Source organism: Mastigoproctus giganteus, chromosome 5 (assembly GCF_048544385.1).
Source record: "Mastigoproctus giganteus isolate SK-2022 chromosome 5, ASM4854438v1, whole genome shotgun sequence".
NCBI lineage: Eukaryota > Metazoa > Arthropoda > Arachnida > Uropygi > Thelyphonidae > Mastigoproctus > Mastigoproctus giganteus.
Window position 1 is genome coordinate 232,570,288 of NC_143579.1, and position 12,961 is coordinate 232,583,248.

Sequence of the window (12,961 nt, forward strand, 5' to 3'; positions counted from 1 at the left end):
AATAACTGAACAAACGTCTTACCTTACAAACTGTGATACTTGTATGTCAGATAATGTACATTCATTTAATTTTTTCCCTCTTCATTGCTGCTAAGCACAATCTCTTCTGCAGCATCTAGATTTCATGTACCTTCTGCTCTCTTTAAAAGTCACGAACTGCATGCTTCGAAGTCATGATTTTTTATGGTCTCAAATAAGCACAGAACCCAACCCAGGGATCTCCCAACAAAATGCAGTGGACTCCCGCTTTAAAGATATAAAGTCCAAATTTAACTTTATTATCTTACCAATTAACAGTACAAGTAAAAATATACGTGAAAGATAACGTGAAAATCGGAAGAATATTTTCCCGTTAGCAAAATAAAAAAAAATTTATGCTTACGTACATAGCTTAATTAATACGTACTGTAATATGTACATACTAACTAATTGATATTTCTGTTCACTGACTAATATTTTATTTTTTTATTTATTTTTTTATTTTTTGTTGTAAAATTTAAAACAGTAAAAATGATGAGCAATTAATAACAAAGAACATGATACGCATAAGTGAGATATGGAGTAATGAGTTTCTGAAACTTTATTTATGTTTTTTTATATGATTGAATATTTCATGGAAGGGGAAACACATTTCACCATAATAACATGAAAACCCACAGAATTCCAGCTATCGGCACTATATAGCAAATTCAAGAAGATACAGTTTACTACCTGTTTATAATTGATTACACTAACAGAAAAGACCAATAAACCAGAAACTGCAAATTGTTTTTATTGTTTTATGGTAGTGACCTCCAGAAATGTGCTTTAGAAAAATATCACAAAATCAATAACGACTAGCGAGTCAACAGCAGGGATTCGCAAAAAGGAATGGAAACTTTGAAAATTACATCTAACTTATAATATCAGGGTTTCCCAGCAAAAAAGCTCAAAAATGCAGTGTTGTGTAAGATTTCTGACAATTCTCAAACCGTGTTATATAAGTACCGTGTTGTGTGAGGATTTCTGCAATTTATCAGTTGTGTTAGAGGGAAACTATGTTGTAGAAGTACTGTGTTATACGGGGGTTGCCTGTACTTGGAAATTTTTTGAAAAATGATTCACATCAAAAAAATTTGGTTCAAAAATTTGAATAGTGCTGTTGGATGACAAATTGGTTCACCAAATATTAAAAGTAAATATTTAGCATAACACTTCTGAATACTGTTGGCAACTTGCTATCTATGAATTCTGTGTGGAGCCAGTAGATAAAATTGAAAGTCAGCTAGCTGCCAAACTAAGTCCACATTTTAACAAAATTATTCATAAAGTCATTTAGCTTCTGCTGTAAGTGTATTAAATATTTGAAGTTGTAATAGTTCATCTTTAATACAAGTCTTATCACAGTTGTCTGATTATTGCCCCTATTTTGCCTCTGACCACCCGGTTTCCTGCTTCCTGAAGGATGGCACTGACATGTTAGAATTCACTTTTGTGTAAACAAAATCAGTTTATGGTAGCTACAATGTAAGTGCACTCTGAAAAATCATCATTGTGAAGAATGAAATGCTAAATTAACAAAAGAATAAAAACAGTTTTTCTAAGTTGTTTACGTACACTCCCTCGCTCTCTACAGGATTAAGGTCAGTTGCAATTGTTATGCCAATTCAAAGAGTTTTTTGGAACTCTTTGAACACAAGTTCCAAAAGTGTCTTTAAATTAATGTAAAGTTTGTTTATATTAAATCTCATCTAGCAGTGTTATGGTGACAGAACGTGAATGGACTTAATTAAGCCTGGAAGTTAAGCTGAAAATTATACAAGAGGTTGATAGGATGGAATGAAGCAAAACGGATATTGCAAAGGAATGCAACATCCCTTTATCTACTTTATCTGCAATACTGAAAAACTAGGGGGAAGGAGAAAGAAAAAAAACTTGAAGTGTAGCGTGACAATGGAGCAGCGATGGGGTGGGGGGGGAGAGAGAGAGAGAGAGAGAGAGAGAGAGAGAGAGAGAGATTAGATTGTCAACAGTTAAAAGGCTGTGGATACTTGAAATGTAATTTATGCACATGTGCAGCAAGCATTAATGTGGTTATGCAAACTAGCAGTATTCAGTATTCAATTCAGTAGCAGATGAGCTAGCAAACAGCACAGTCAAGGCATGTTGTTTTGCAGCAGAAGTATCTGTGAATGCACCATTTACACTTTCCAACGAAAAATATACTGATATTCATTTTGTGTATGGTTGTTGCAGTATATATGGATAATGCCAATGCTTCTTCCATTGAGGAACGTTGGCAATAATTTACACAATGAAGAATCTCAGACTGATAGGTGTGTATTAAAGATCACCCAGTTTTGCAAGAAATGGTTTATTACTGACTGTCATTGGCATAGTTAGTGGTAAGCTCTCATGGCCTGAAGGGCCATGAGAGCTTACCACTAACTATTCATTCAAGACCATTCCAGGCTGAAGGCCTGGAATGGTCTTGAATGAATGGCTGATCCACTCCTTTCCTAACACATTCATTGTGATCTGATCATTGTGGTACATGGCACTACCTGGGCAATGCTGGAGTCCAAGTCAGTGATGATCTGTTGAAACTCTCAAATTGGCCCAGCCTATACAAGCTGGCTCACCTGGTAAATACAGCATCCTTAAGTTTGAAGAACAACCTCAATTATTTGTTACCAAAACAAGATCTTGAAGAATCACTGTTCTGTGAAGCATCTAGGAATTATCCTGGATGACTAGCAATCCTTTCTTTCTCATTCCCAGTACCTCAGGGAGAAGGCAAAGAACTTGGTCTTCCTTTTGGAAAGAATCACCAGGAGAGATTGAGGACTGAAAGGGAAGTTTCAACTCATATACAGTGCATTGTTTATCCCCATCATTACCTACAGAATGGTTGTCTGCTTTCACTATGTCAACAAGACCTGATTGCTAACTAACTACTCTGTGCACAATGCCTCACCCTCCTACAACTCTCCTTATCCTACCATGTCACCTGCACCATGGCTCTCCAAGTACTAACAGGGAAGCTACCTCTAGACCTTCATGTTGCTATTGTGGCTTTGCCCATTATGTCAGTGCCAACAAATCAATTGTCCACTTCAACATTTGCATGCAGATGCTCACTGACATTCTCAGGGAGAAAAAACATCTGGGATGAAGTCATGACCTTATGGCAGAGTATATGGTCAGCAGCCTAGAAAGGTAAACTCACCTTGAAATTTATCCCCACAGTGTACTTGTGAATAAACCCACAATTCTCTGGTTTGCTTCTAACTTCCAAGCCATCTTCCTCCTTCTTCTTCTTCTTATTATTATTAGCCATATGGTGCAAGGAATCCTGAAGCTTATGCTGCAGCAGCCAAAAAAAAATAATTCCCAAGTTACCCTGAGAGAGAGAGAGAAGTAGTAGTAGAATGGAATCACCAAGAAAGAGAAGAATGATATTATCTGGCTCAGGACCCTGGGTATGCCAAGCCCATACTCACCAGATGTGAGCCTCTGGGGTGAACATGGATCACAGTTCAGTTTATAGCAAGTTGATGGACCTCAGAGTACAAGAAAATGCACTCTGCAACTGTGGCAATGAGGAGGATTGGAATATAATGTGTGTGTGTGTGTGTGTGTGTGTGTGCGTGCCCAGTCTACACTGACCTCAGGATGACTATCATGCACGTTCTGAATAGCATTTAACTTAACCCAAAACATCACCTCGTCAGTAATAGGGAGGCCTACTGTGTTTTTACCATCCATGCTGTAGATGTCTTCAAATTTTGTGCCTCATATAATACCAGACTTGGACAGCAACTCCTGTAACAATCCTTACAACTGCTTAGTAACCTATGGATCCATTAATCACTTCAATCCTGAATGCTGATGCAGTTCTATCTGGCCTTCACCTTGGAGCTCTTCATTGATACATTGCACAACACCACAGATCTGAGTCTTCGTAGAACCTTGACTTGACTGTGATGAGAGGATACTCCGCCCCACTTCAGACTTCTTACCAGCTTTGACTCTGCATTTGCCTATGCCATGGAATGCTTCCCTCATTACCCCTGGGTGGGATCACTGGGTGGTTCCTCTTTACTTGGGTGGGATCAGTGACAGTGATGTCCCTTATAGCCCTGGGATTTCAAGGGCAGGTATCTTGCCCTTGTGGAACTTGCTTACCTTGCTGACTTAGGTAATTGCTACATCCAGGTGGGATTTGAAAATGCTGTTTTACTTTTTACAAGCTGCGAGATTTATCTTTTCCAAGATAAATCTCACAGCTGATAAATTGTACCCTCAGAAAACCTGGCTTTCCCATTGCTGACCTAGGTTTGTCTTGCACCTGCTGCAGAAATGCTGACAATGCCTCTTGTTTCTGTCACAGGATTTATTTTACTATTAATAGTGGCAAATGGTGCAAGAAAGCAAGATTATATACAGTATCAGCCCAAAAAAAAAAAAAAAAAAAAAAAAACCACAGTACTTCCATAACACATTTATCTAGTTCTTCCTTAAATTTATTCAAACTTCCCGCCTCCACAATACCAGATGGGAATTTGTTCCAACGATTAATCGCCCTCTGATTGAAGACAAATTTCTGCACATCCGGCCTGCAACCATCCTTCCTCAGTTTGAATTTATGCTTCCTTATATGTGGTGTGTAATCTGACCAATTCTTGTAGTTTCCATCCTTGCAGACACTTCTGCTTTTTTGTGCAGGATTTTGCCTCAATGTTCAACTGATCTTTCTTCCTTCTTGCTGATGGATGCTCTCACTTCATATTGTGGTATGTTTTTGCTAACTCCTGGTTCCCAGGAGTAGAATCACTGCTAACACTTCAAACCTCCCTTCTCATTGTGGGATTTTTGCCACAAGTTGACTCCACTTGAGAATAACCATAATTCTCTCTCTCTCTCTCTCTCTCTCTCTCTCTCTCTCTCTCTCTCTCTCTCTCTCTCTCTCTCTTCTAACTAAATATCAGCTCTTATACTTGTTTTCTGGATGAGATATTTTCCTTCAAAGATTGACTCAAAATTTGAAAGTCAAGTTTGACCTATCTTAAGGGACAAATATCTTAATGTGGGACACCTTCAATTCTTTTGTTTTTGCCACCATTGGAAAGAGCAGGTTTCAGCTACAAAGATCATGGTTTATCTGTTTTGTGTCTTTGCACTTAAGGCCCTAAAATTAAGCCTAAACATCAAGTAGTTTTATGTGCCATATTGTTATTTTGTGAGATCTTTTTTTGTTGCAGAACACTTCCTTAATCCTGCCTAATGTTTAGAATAATCCAGAAATATATTCTAGAAGAATACCCAAGAATTATAGAATATTCTTGAATTCCAAAAAAACCTGATGAACATTCTAGAACTCTGGAATATTCTAGAATCATACAAAAAAAAAAAAAAGTATAAATAGCTGATATTTGAACCATGCTGTTATTAATGTGTTTTATCTTCATGATGAACAGTTTGTTTATTTTGTTTCTCTATCTTTTATTGTTTGACTGTAATAAATTAAGTTTTCATCGCTTGCAGAAACGTCCACTTATTAGTCAGCATGAAAGCGATGGAATCAGAAGATTTTGCAGGAGATAAGCTGGACTCGTGCACCCTCAGTCATATGGATAATTCTAAATGTCATGTGCTATCCTATACACGCAAAACTGGGTTAAAATTATTTAAAGAATTTGAAGAACAACAGCTGATAGGTAGACTTTGTGGATTAAAACTGGTGAAGAAGACACAATTTGTCTACATCATGAAGCTTTGCTTTTGACAAAATTTGAATTTTTGCAGTGTTCATGTTGCAATCCTTTCCAGAAGAAAAATCTTACGGTGAAAAAAAGTTTACAACCAATTTATTTGTCAATGGCAGACCACCTGAAAGACCTAACAAAGGTAGACATAAAACCAGGCCAGAAGCTGTGCCCATCATGCCGAAAAACAGAAACATCAACTTCATCTGGATCAGACTACGATGACAAAATTCATGTGACTGAAAGCTTGAACACAAGTTTGATAGATATTGGTATTTCTCCTCTGAAATTTCAGCAAATGGCTAGGAGAGGCTCACAAAGCTATGCCAAAAGGAAGACAAGTCAAGTACAAGATGTAATTGCCAGTAAAATTGCATCTATTGGTGGGTTGGATCCAAATGACACCATGGAGCCAAGTGCAAATCATCAGTGTGAAAATTGCTTAGATTACAATGAGCTTCTGAAAGAATTGAAAGAAAAGTTGATGGTATCAAGTCATTCAGAAAAACTTCAAATATTAACGCTAGCTCCAGTTAGTTGGTCTATAAAGAAAACAATGGAAGAGTTTAGTGTCTCAGAAAGAAAAACCTTTAGTACCTTCTTCTTTGGACATTCCACTTACTAACTGCATTTATAGAACTTAAAGCAGAAGAAGGAATCATGGCCATACCTGGAAAAAAGCAAGTAAAGCAAAAGGTGATGGAATTTTTTGAAGATGATGAATTTAGTCGGATATTCTCTTGGAAAGAAAGATTACATTTCCATTAGAAATGCAGATGGAATAAAAATGCAAATGCAAAAGTGACTACTACTCAGCAACTTGAAGAAAATGTTTATAACTTATTGAGATAGAAATGGATCTGACATTGGAATTTCTAAATTTTGTGAACTTCGACCCAAGTGGTGTGTCACAGTTAGTGCACCAGGACATACATATTCTGTATGTGTACATGCACAATACTTCAAAATGTCAAGTTAATGCTAGCAGCAAGTCCTGTTGAACGTGATTACAAGGTTCTCATTGGTAAAACAGTCTGTGATTTGGAGTCAAAAGATTGTATGCTTCATCTTTGTGAAAAATGTTCAGGAATAGATGAATTTAAAAAGTTTCTAAAGAATATTTTTGAAAACAATGGACACACACTGACAGAGATACACTGGACACAAAGCAATTAACAACAGAAGATTTTATTGAAGAGTTGAGTACAAAGATATTTAACCTTTCCTGTCATCACTACATTGCTAAACATCAAAGCTACCATTTGAAGTCAACAAAGGAAAGCCTAATGACAGGAGAATTGGTCATCTTGATTGATTTTGCAGAAAATTATTCACTTGTTGTGCAAGATGCTGTTCAAAGGTTCCACTGGGAGAATAGCCAGGCTACATTGTATCCATTTGTCATTTATTACAAAGAATTTGAACTTCAGAATATAAGTTTCTGCATAATCAGTGACTGCCTTCGACATGACACAATTGCAGTGCATGTGTTTCTAACCAACTTAATTGAATATTTGAAGAGTTTCATGACAGAAATCAGGCACATTTACTACTTCAGTGATGGTTCTGCAGCTCAATACAATACAAGAATTTCAAGAATTTTATTAACTTGTGTCATCATCAGAAGGATTTTGATATCAGTGCTGAAACGAAATTTCTTTGGCACTAGCCATGGCAAGCCACCATGTGATGAATTGGTGGAACAATAAAACGATTTGCAGCACATGCAAGTCTCCAACGCCCAATTGAAAACCAAATCCTGACACCAAGAAACATGTTTGAATTTTGTGACAAGCACGGGACTGGAATAAAATTCTGTTCTGTTTCTAAAGAGGAAATTGAGAAAGTAAGGCCATTTCAAGAGAAAAGATTCATAGATGGTCATATTATTGCTGGAACAAGAGAAAATCATCACTTCATTAATATTGATGCAAGACAGATTCGTGTTTGCAGAGTATCAAATGACACACCATCATCATTTGTAGCTCATGTAGATCAGACTAGTGAAACCAATATTCAATATGTACCAATTGTTAATTTACAACCTGGCCAATATATTGCCTGTATTTATGACAATAATTGGTGGATTGGAAATATTTGTGAAATTTCATTCAAAGAACATGATGTATTGGTAAATTTCATGCATCCTCATGGAGCTGCTTGCTCACTTCACCAGCCTACTAGACAAGATGTCTGCTGGATTCCTGAACAACAAATTATGGCCAATTTTCCAGCTCCAAAAACAACAACAATGGGACAACAATATAGCTTGCCTGAAGTAGTAATATCAACCATCGGTGAAAAATTCCAGTCCATTACGAAGCAGTGATTCAATATCTTTACACTCACTTGCTTATTTCAAATTGTATTGCGTTTTAAATAAATTTTGTTGCAGTTATAACTCCTTTCAAACTTAGAAACCAATAGAACATAATCTTTATGCTTGGAATCCTGAATAAAGACCACTTTTCAGGCTTGGGAACTTGCACTAAAGAAACCCATGCAATTTCTTTTCTTGCCATGTGCACCCCATTGTAAAAAATATAGATTTTTTGTGCATTGGCAGTATATCCTTTCTCCTTAAACCAAAGTATGCAAATATTATGTGGAAAATGTAAAATGTTTAAGGCCATTTTTTAGGCCTTAAGTAGCAAGACACAAAACTGAGAAACCATGATTCTTGTTGTTTAAAACCTGCTCTTTCCAATGGTGGCAAAAACGAGAGAATTGAAGGCCGTTCCACATTAAGATATTTACCCCAGAGATAGGTCAAATTTCGAGTCTATCTTTGAAAGAAAATATCTCAGCCAGCAAACAAGTATAAGAGTTCATATTTAGTTAGGCTGAATTCATGCAGATGTTAAATGGAATTCTCAAAGAAGACGGTACCAAAGGTTTTTATTTCAAAGTTATGATTTTCAAAAGTCTTGCTTTAATTTGTTGCGACAAATTTTTGGTGTTAATTTTAGACCGCATTGTAAAAAAGTGAAGGTTTTTGAGCCTGGACACCAAATGTTTTGCATTCCCTGCCAAAAGTGAACTAGGTATACCAAGTTTCAGGGCACTACCTCTCAATGTTGTGCAACAGTAACACTTAAAACCATCAGCATTGAGCATTCTCAATGCTGATGGGATTCTTCCTCTTGCTCAGAATAATCGCCTGAGAGGGCATAAATTCAAATTGAGGAAAGACAGTTGGAAAGTTGGACATTGAGGAAAGAAAGGATAGATGTGCGGAAGTTTGCCTTTAGCCAGTGGGTGGTTGACAGATGGAACAAACTTCCATCTGTCATTGTAGAAGTTGATAGCTTAAACAGATTCAAGGCAGAACTAGACAAACATTTGGAGTGAGTGGATGGGTGAAATGAGAAAGTGGGTTTTTTTTTGGCTGATGCTGTATAAGCTTGCTTTCTTGCATCATGTGCCAATGCTAATGCCAAAACGTTTGAAAAATTTTTGTGATTTGCTCTGTGTAACACAAGTGATCTCCACAAAAAAGATGCTGGTGCCTCAAGCATACTATGTTTTGAAATGAATTTTGCACAGCTTTGGAAACCTGTTTACACATCTATACCAAGTTTCAACAAAATTGAAGATGGTCGAGCAGGGAGCATCTTCAAAATTTGGCCACTTGACATGGAATCACCCTCATCTTAGAAGACGAATAGTGTGATATACCTCATTATATTCTGTGGAGGTGCAACATTCATTGTTGTAGCATGTGCTACAAGAAATCAATGTGGTCGTGAATGTTGAAGGGGGGGACAAAACTTTAAACTCTGTGGAAGTAGGCTAATATACATTTGCCCCACTTTATAAGCTCTCCATCTTTCATCATGTTGTAAAATAACCACTTCTGTAATAGAAAAAGAATGCTTTCCAAATGTACTCTACTAGTTGCAGATTGTTAAAAAAATTGCTATAAATTGAGAAACAAAATTTGAAGAAAATTCTAAATTACTAATTAATTAGATAAGCTTATAGTAAAAGCAGTTCACATCTAATCTGTATAAGTTTTCATATGAGAAAGAATTAAAATAAAAAAAGACAATAATAAGGAAAAGAAGACCATCTATTTTGAAATACATTTTTATAATAGTGTCATTAACTAAAAACAGAAAAAAAAATTAAAATGTGAAGTCAGCCACACAAATTATAATTTAATGGCAGTATACTTTTTGGAAGTATCACACTTCATCATTTTTCATACTGAAATGTGGGTGAAAAGCTTTGGGGTTGGGGACAGATAGAATGTGATACATTTTGTAAAATGTGGCTGACTTTCTGTTACTTTTTATGCATTTTATTCTTCCTGTGTTTTCATTTGACATCCCTATTAGAAATACATTACAAAATAGATTGCTTTCTTAGTTCCTCATTGTTTTGTTTTTTTATCTTAAACTATACAGACTTAGAAGTGAGGTGCTTGTGATGTATATAAACTTTGTTAATTAATTAGTAATTGATTAATAACTAGAAGCCTTATGGCTATAATCAGACAGTATCAAAGAATACAGCCAGGCCTAGCATAACTTGAGCTTGATTAAGGTGTTTTTCAGTTACTGCTATTTGAAAAAAATTATACCACTTTTTACTTGATGCAAATTTCCATTTAACGCGATCTTTTTTATGTGATAATTGAAAAAGATTCGAATTGTGTGCTAAGAGTCTGAAGGCCAACAAACAAGCATTTGCCCGCTGCCCACCTCAGTGTGTTCCATCAACCATTGGAAAAAGACATGTTACTTGTTTGCCTCCTGCTAATAAAGTCACATGCAGACACATTTAAAAATTCTAATTTTCTACCCCTGTTAATTATGGATAAAAGAAAGAATGAAAAACAACTTGATTGCAATAAAAAAAACAAAAAGTTATTACTTTAGCTGAAAAACTTGAAGTTATTAAAAAACATGAAAGTGGTGCAAACCATGCAAAAATCGTAAGAGATCTAGGATACAGAGAGTCTATGGTACGTACTATCTTGAGCTGTCAGGACGAATATAAAGAGAAAGTTAAAGTTTCACAACTTCTTTTGTGTTACAAAATACCAGAAACAGAACCCCAATAACGATTGAAAGGGAAAGTCTTTATCAATTCATTTGGATAGAAGATTGTTATCAAAAAAGAATTCCATTATCTAAGGACAATATTCAGAGCAAACCTATTAATATTTTTACTAAGCTCGAAGAAAAAAAATATCAAGGGGGGACTGAAACGTTTGTTGCTGCTTCAGGGTAGTTTGAATGTTTCAAAAATCGAGCAGGACTGCATAATGTTAAAATAATATGAGAAGCTGTAGTGCTGATGAAGATGCTGCAGCCAAATTTCCTCCATAATTGCAAAAAATCATTCAGGATGGTGAATATGACGATCAGCAAATATTTAATGTAGATGAAATGGGCCTATTTTGGAAATGGATGCCAATTAAAACTTGTTTGGCTGAAAATGAAGCATCACAATCTGGGTATAAAATCTCAAAAGATCGACTAACACTTTTATTAGGAGGTAACACTGAAGGTGATTTTAAATTGAAGCCTATGCTTGTGTACTGTACACAAAATCCTAGGACTTTAAAAGGATATAGCCATCGAACTCTTCCAGTCATTTTGCATTCAAATAAAAAAGCATGGATGACCAGAGCCCTATTTGAAGATTGGTTTACGTCTTATTTCTGTCCAACAGTTTTGAAGCCTATTGCAAAACAAATAGTCTTACTTTTAAAGCTCTGTTGCTTGTAGATACTGCACCTGGACATCCTTCTGCACTTGGCGACTTAAATGAAAATGTGAAAGTTGCTTTTTTACCGGGGAATCATTGGAAACATCTTTTGCTCAAACTATTTTACTGGCTTCAAGGATGCAGTTCAAAAAGTTATGGAAGACAAACTAATATTAGTAATGACCTTGGTTTCAAAGGCTTGGATACAGCTAACATTCGAGAATGACTGAATTTGCATTCCGAACAGCTAAGTGTCTATGCTCTCCTTCAAATAGAGGAACAGTGTGCATACAAAGAAGCTGAAGAAAAAGAGTGTGAGCCAGATGAAATTGTTACTGCAAAGGAGATAATGGTAAAAGAACTAGGCGAAATCTTTGGCGAAGGTAATGGATGTTGATCCTAACATTGAAAGAAGAATGTTATTTCACCAGGGCCTAGAGAAGCTTGTTGTTGACTATCGAAAATTGTATGATGCAAAAAAGAAAGCCAACACTGTTCAAATGACTGTGTTCAAATATTTCCGTAGCAAATAGTTAATTTTTTCATTATGTATTTTAGGCAATAAACATTTAATTCTTAATTATTTTTATTATCTTTTACATGGTATTCAGATAAAAAGTTATTTAAAAGGTATTTTTAAAATTCTTTATGGACATTTCTGAAGGTCACGGACAAATTATAATTTTTCCTATCGATTGTTATATTCGATTAACGTGTTTCCATTTTGTGTGATGCACTTGTGGGACAAATTAATTGTGTATATCAAGGCCAGCCTGTATTCTAAAGAAATTTCATCCATATTTAAAACAGACTGAATTATAATTCTCAAATGTTTTCTCTGATATTTCATATGCATGTCATTTATCATTGCCTTTTATTAATACAATTTTTTAAACCTTTTCCAAGATCTACGACTGTATCGGGAAAACTCACCAAAGAAACAGAGCAGAAAGGAGTGGGAGTGTGTATGCTTAACTCTTTCAGATTGGCATTGTTTTTTAAAGCAGTTCAGGAAGACGACAAATCCTCAAGAAAGAGAACTTTACACATATCTTAACTACCAGCTCTTTCCTGTTATTGAGGGTCAGCTTGAGGTAAATCTTTTCTGATTAAAAGAGTGAGTAATAGAGAGTGTGATTATACAAAACTTTTTTGCACTACTTTTTTGTTGTTGTTTAAAACTAAGTATTAATTAATTTAAAAAATAGTTATGGCTTTTTATTATATATGTATTTTGTTTCGCAAAGCAGAGGTAAGTTTGATTAATGGTGATCCAACTTTATAATTCACTAATGATTTAGAAATGAGAATCACTATATTTTTTTATATTTTATTTATTTTTTTCACTGGAAATATTGCATGCTAATACAAACTGACAATGTCAAACCAGGTGTGTACATATCCCTGCAGACACCTAAAATACTTACTGTTTTAATATTGTGTAAGGTGCAAACAAAGGTTTTGGGACTGATTTTGCATCTTGGAATTTGTTAAAG

At 35.5% G+C, this 12,961-nt stretch overlaps 1 protein-coding gene across 1 annotated transcript in view; it reads left to right on the forward strand.

The window, feature by feature from the left end:
- The window catches only part of lgs (BCL9 domain-containing protein legless), a 402,368-nt gene that overhangs the window by 262,529 nt on the left and 126,878 nt on the right, over positions 1 to 12,961 (forward strand). Inside the window, exon 7 of the mRNA XM_090374845.1 lies at positions 12,372 to 12,559. Within this exon, the coding sequence (XP_090230971.1) occupies positions 12,372 to 12,559 (188 nt within the window). The remainder of the gene's footprint in view (positions 1 to 12,371; positions 12,560 to 12,961) is intronic.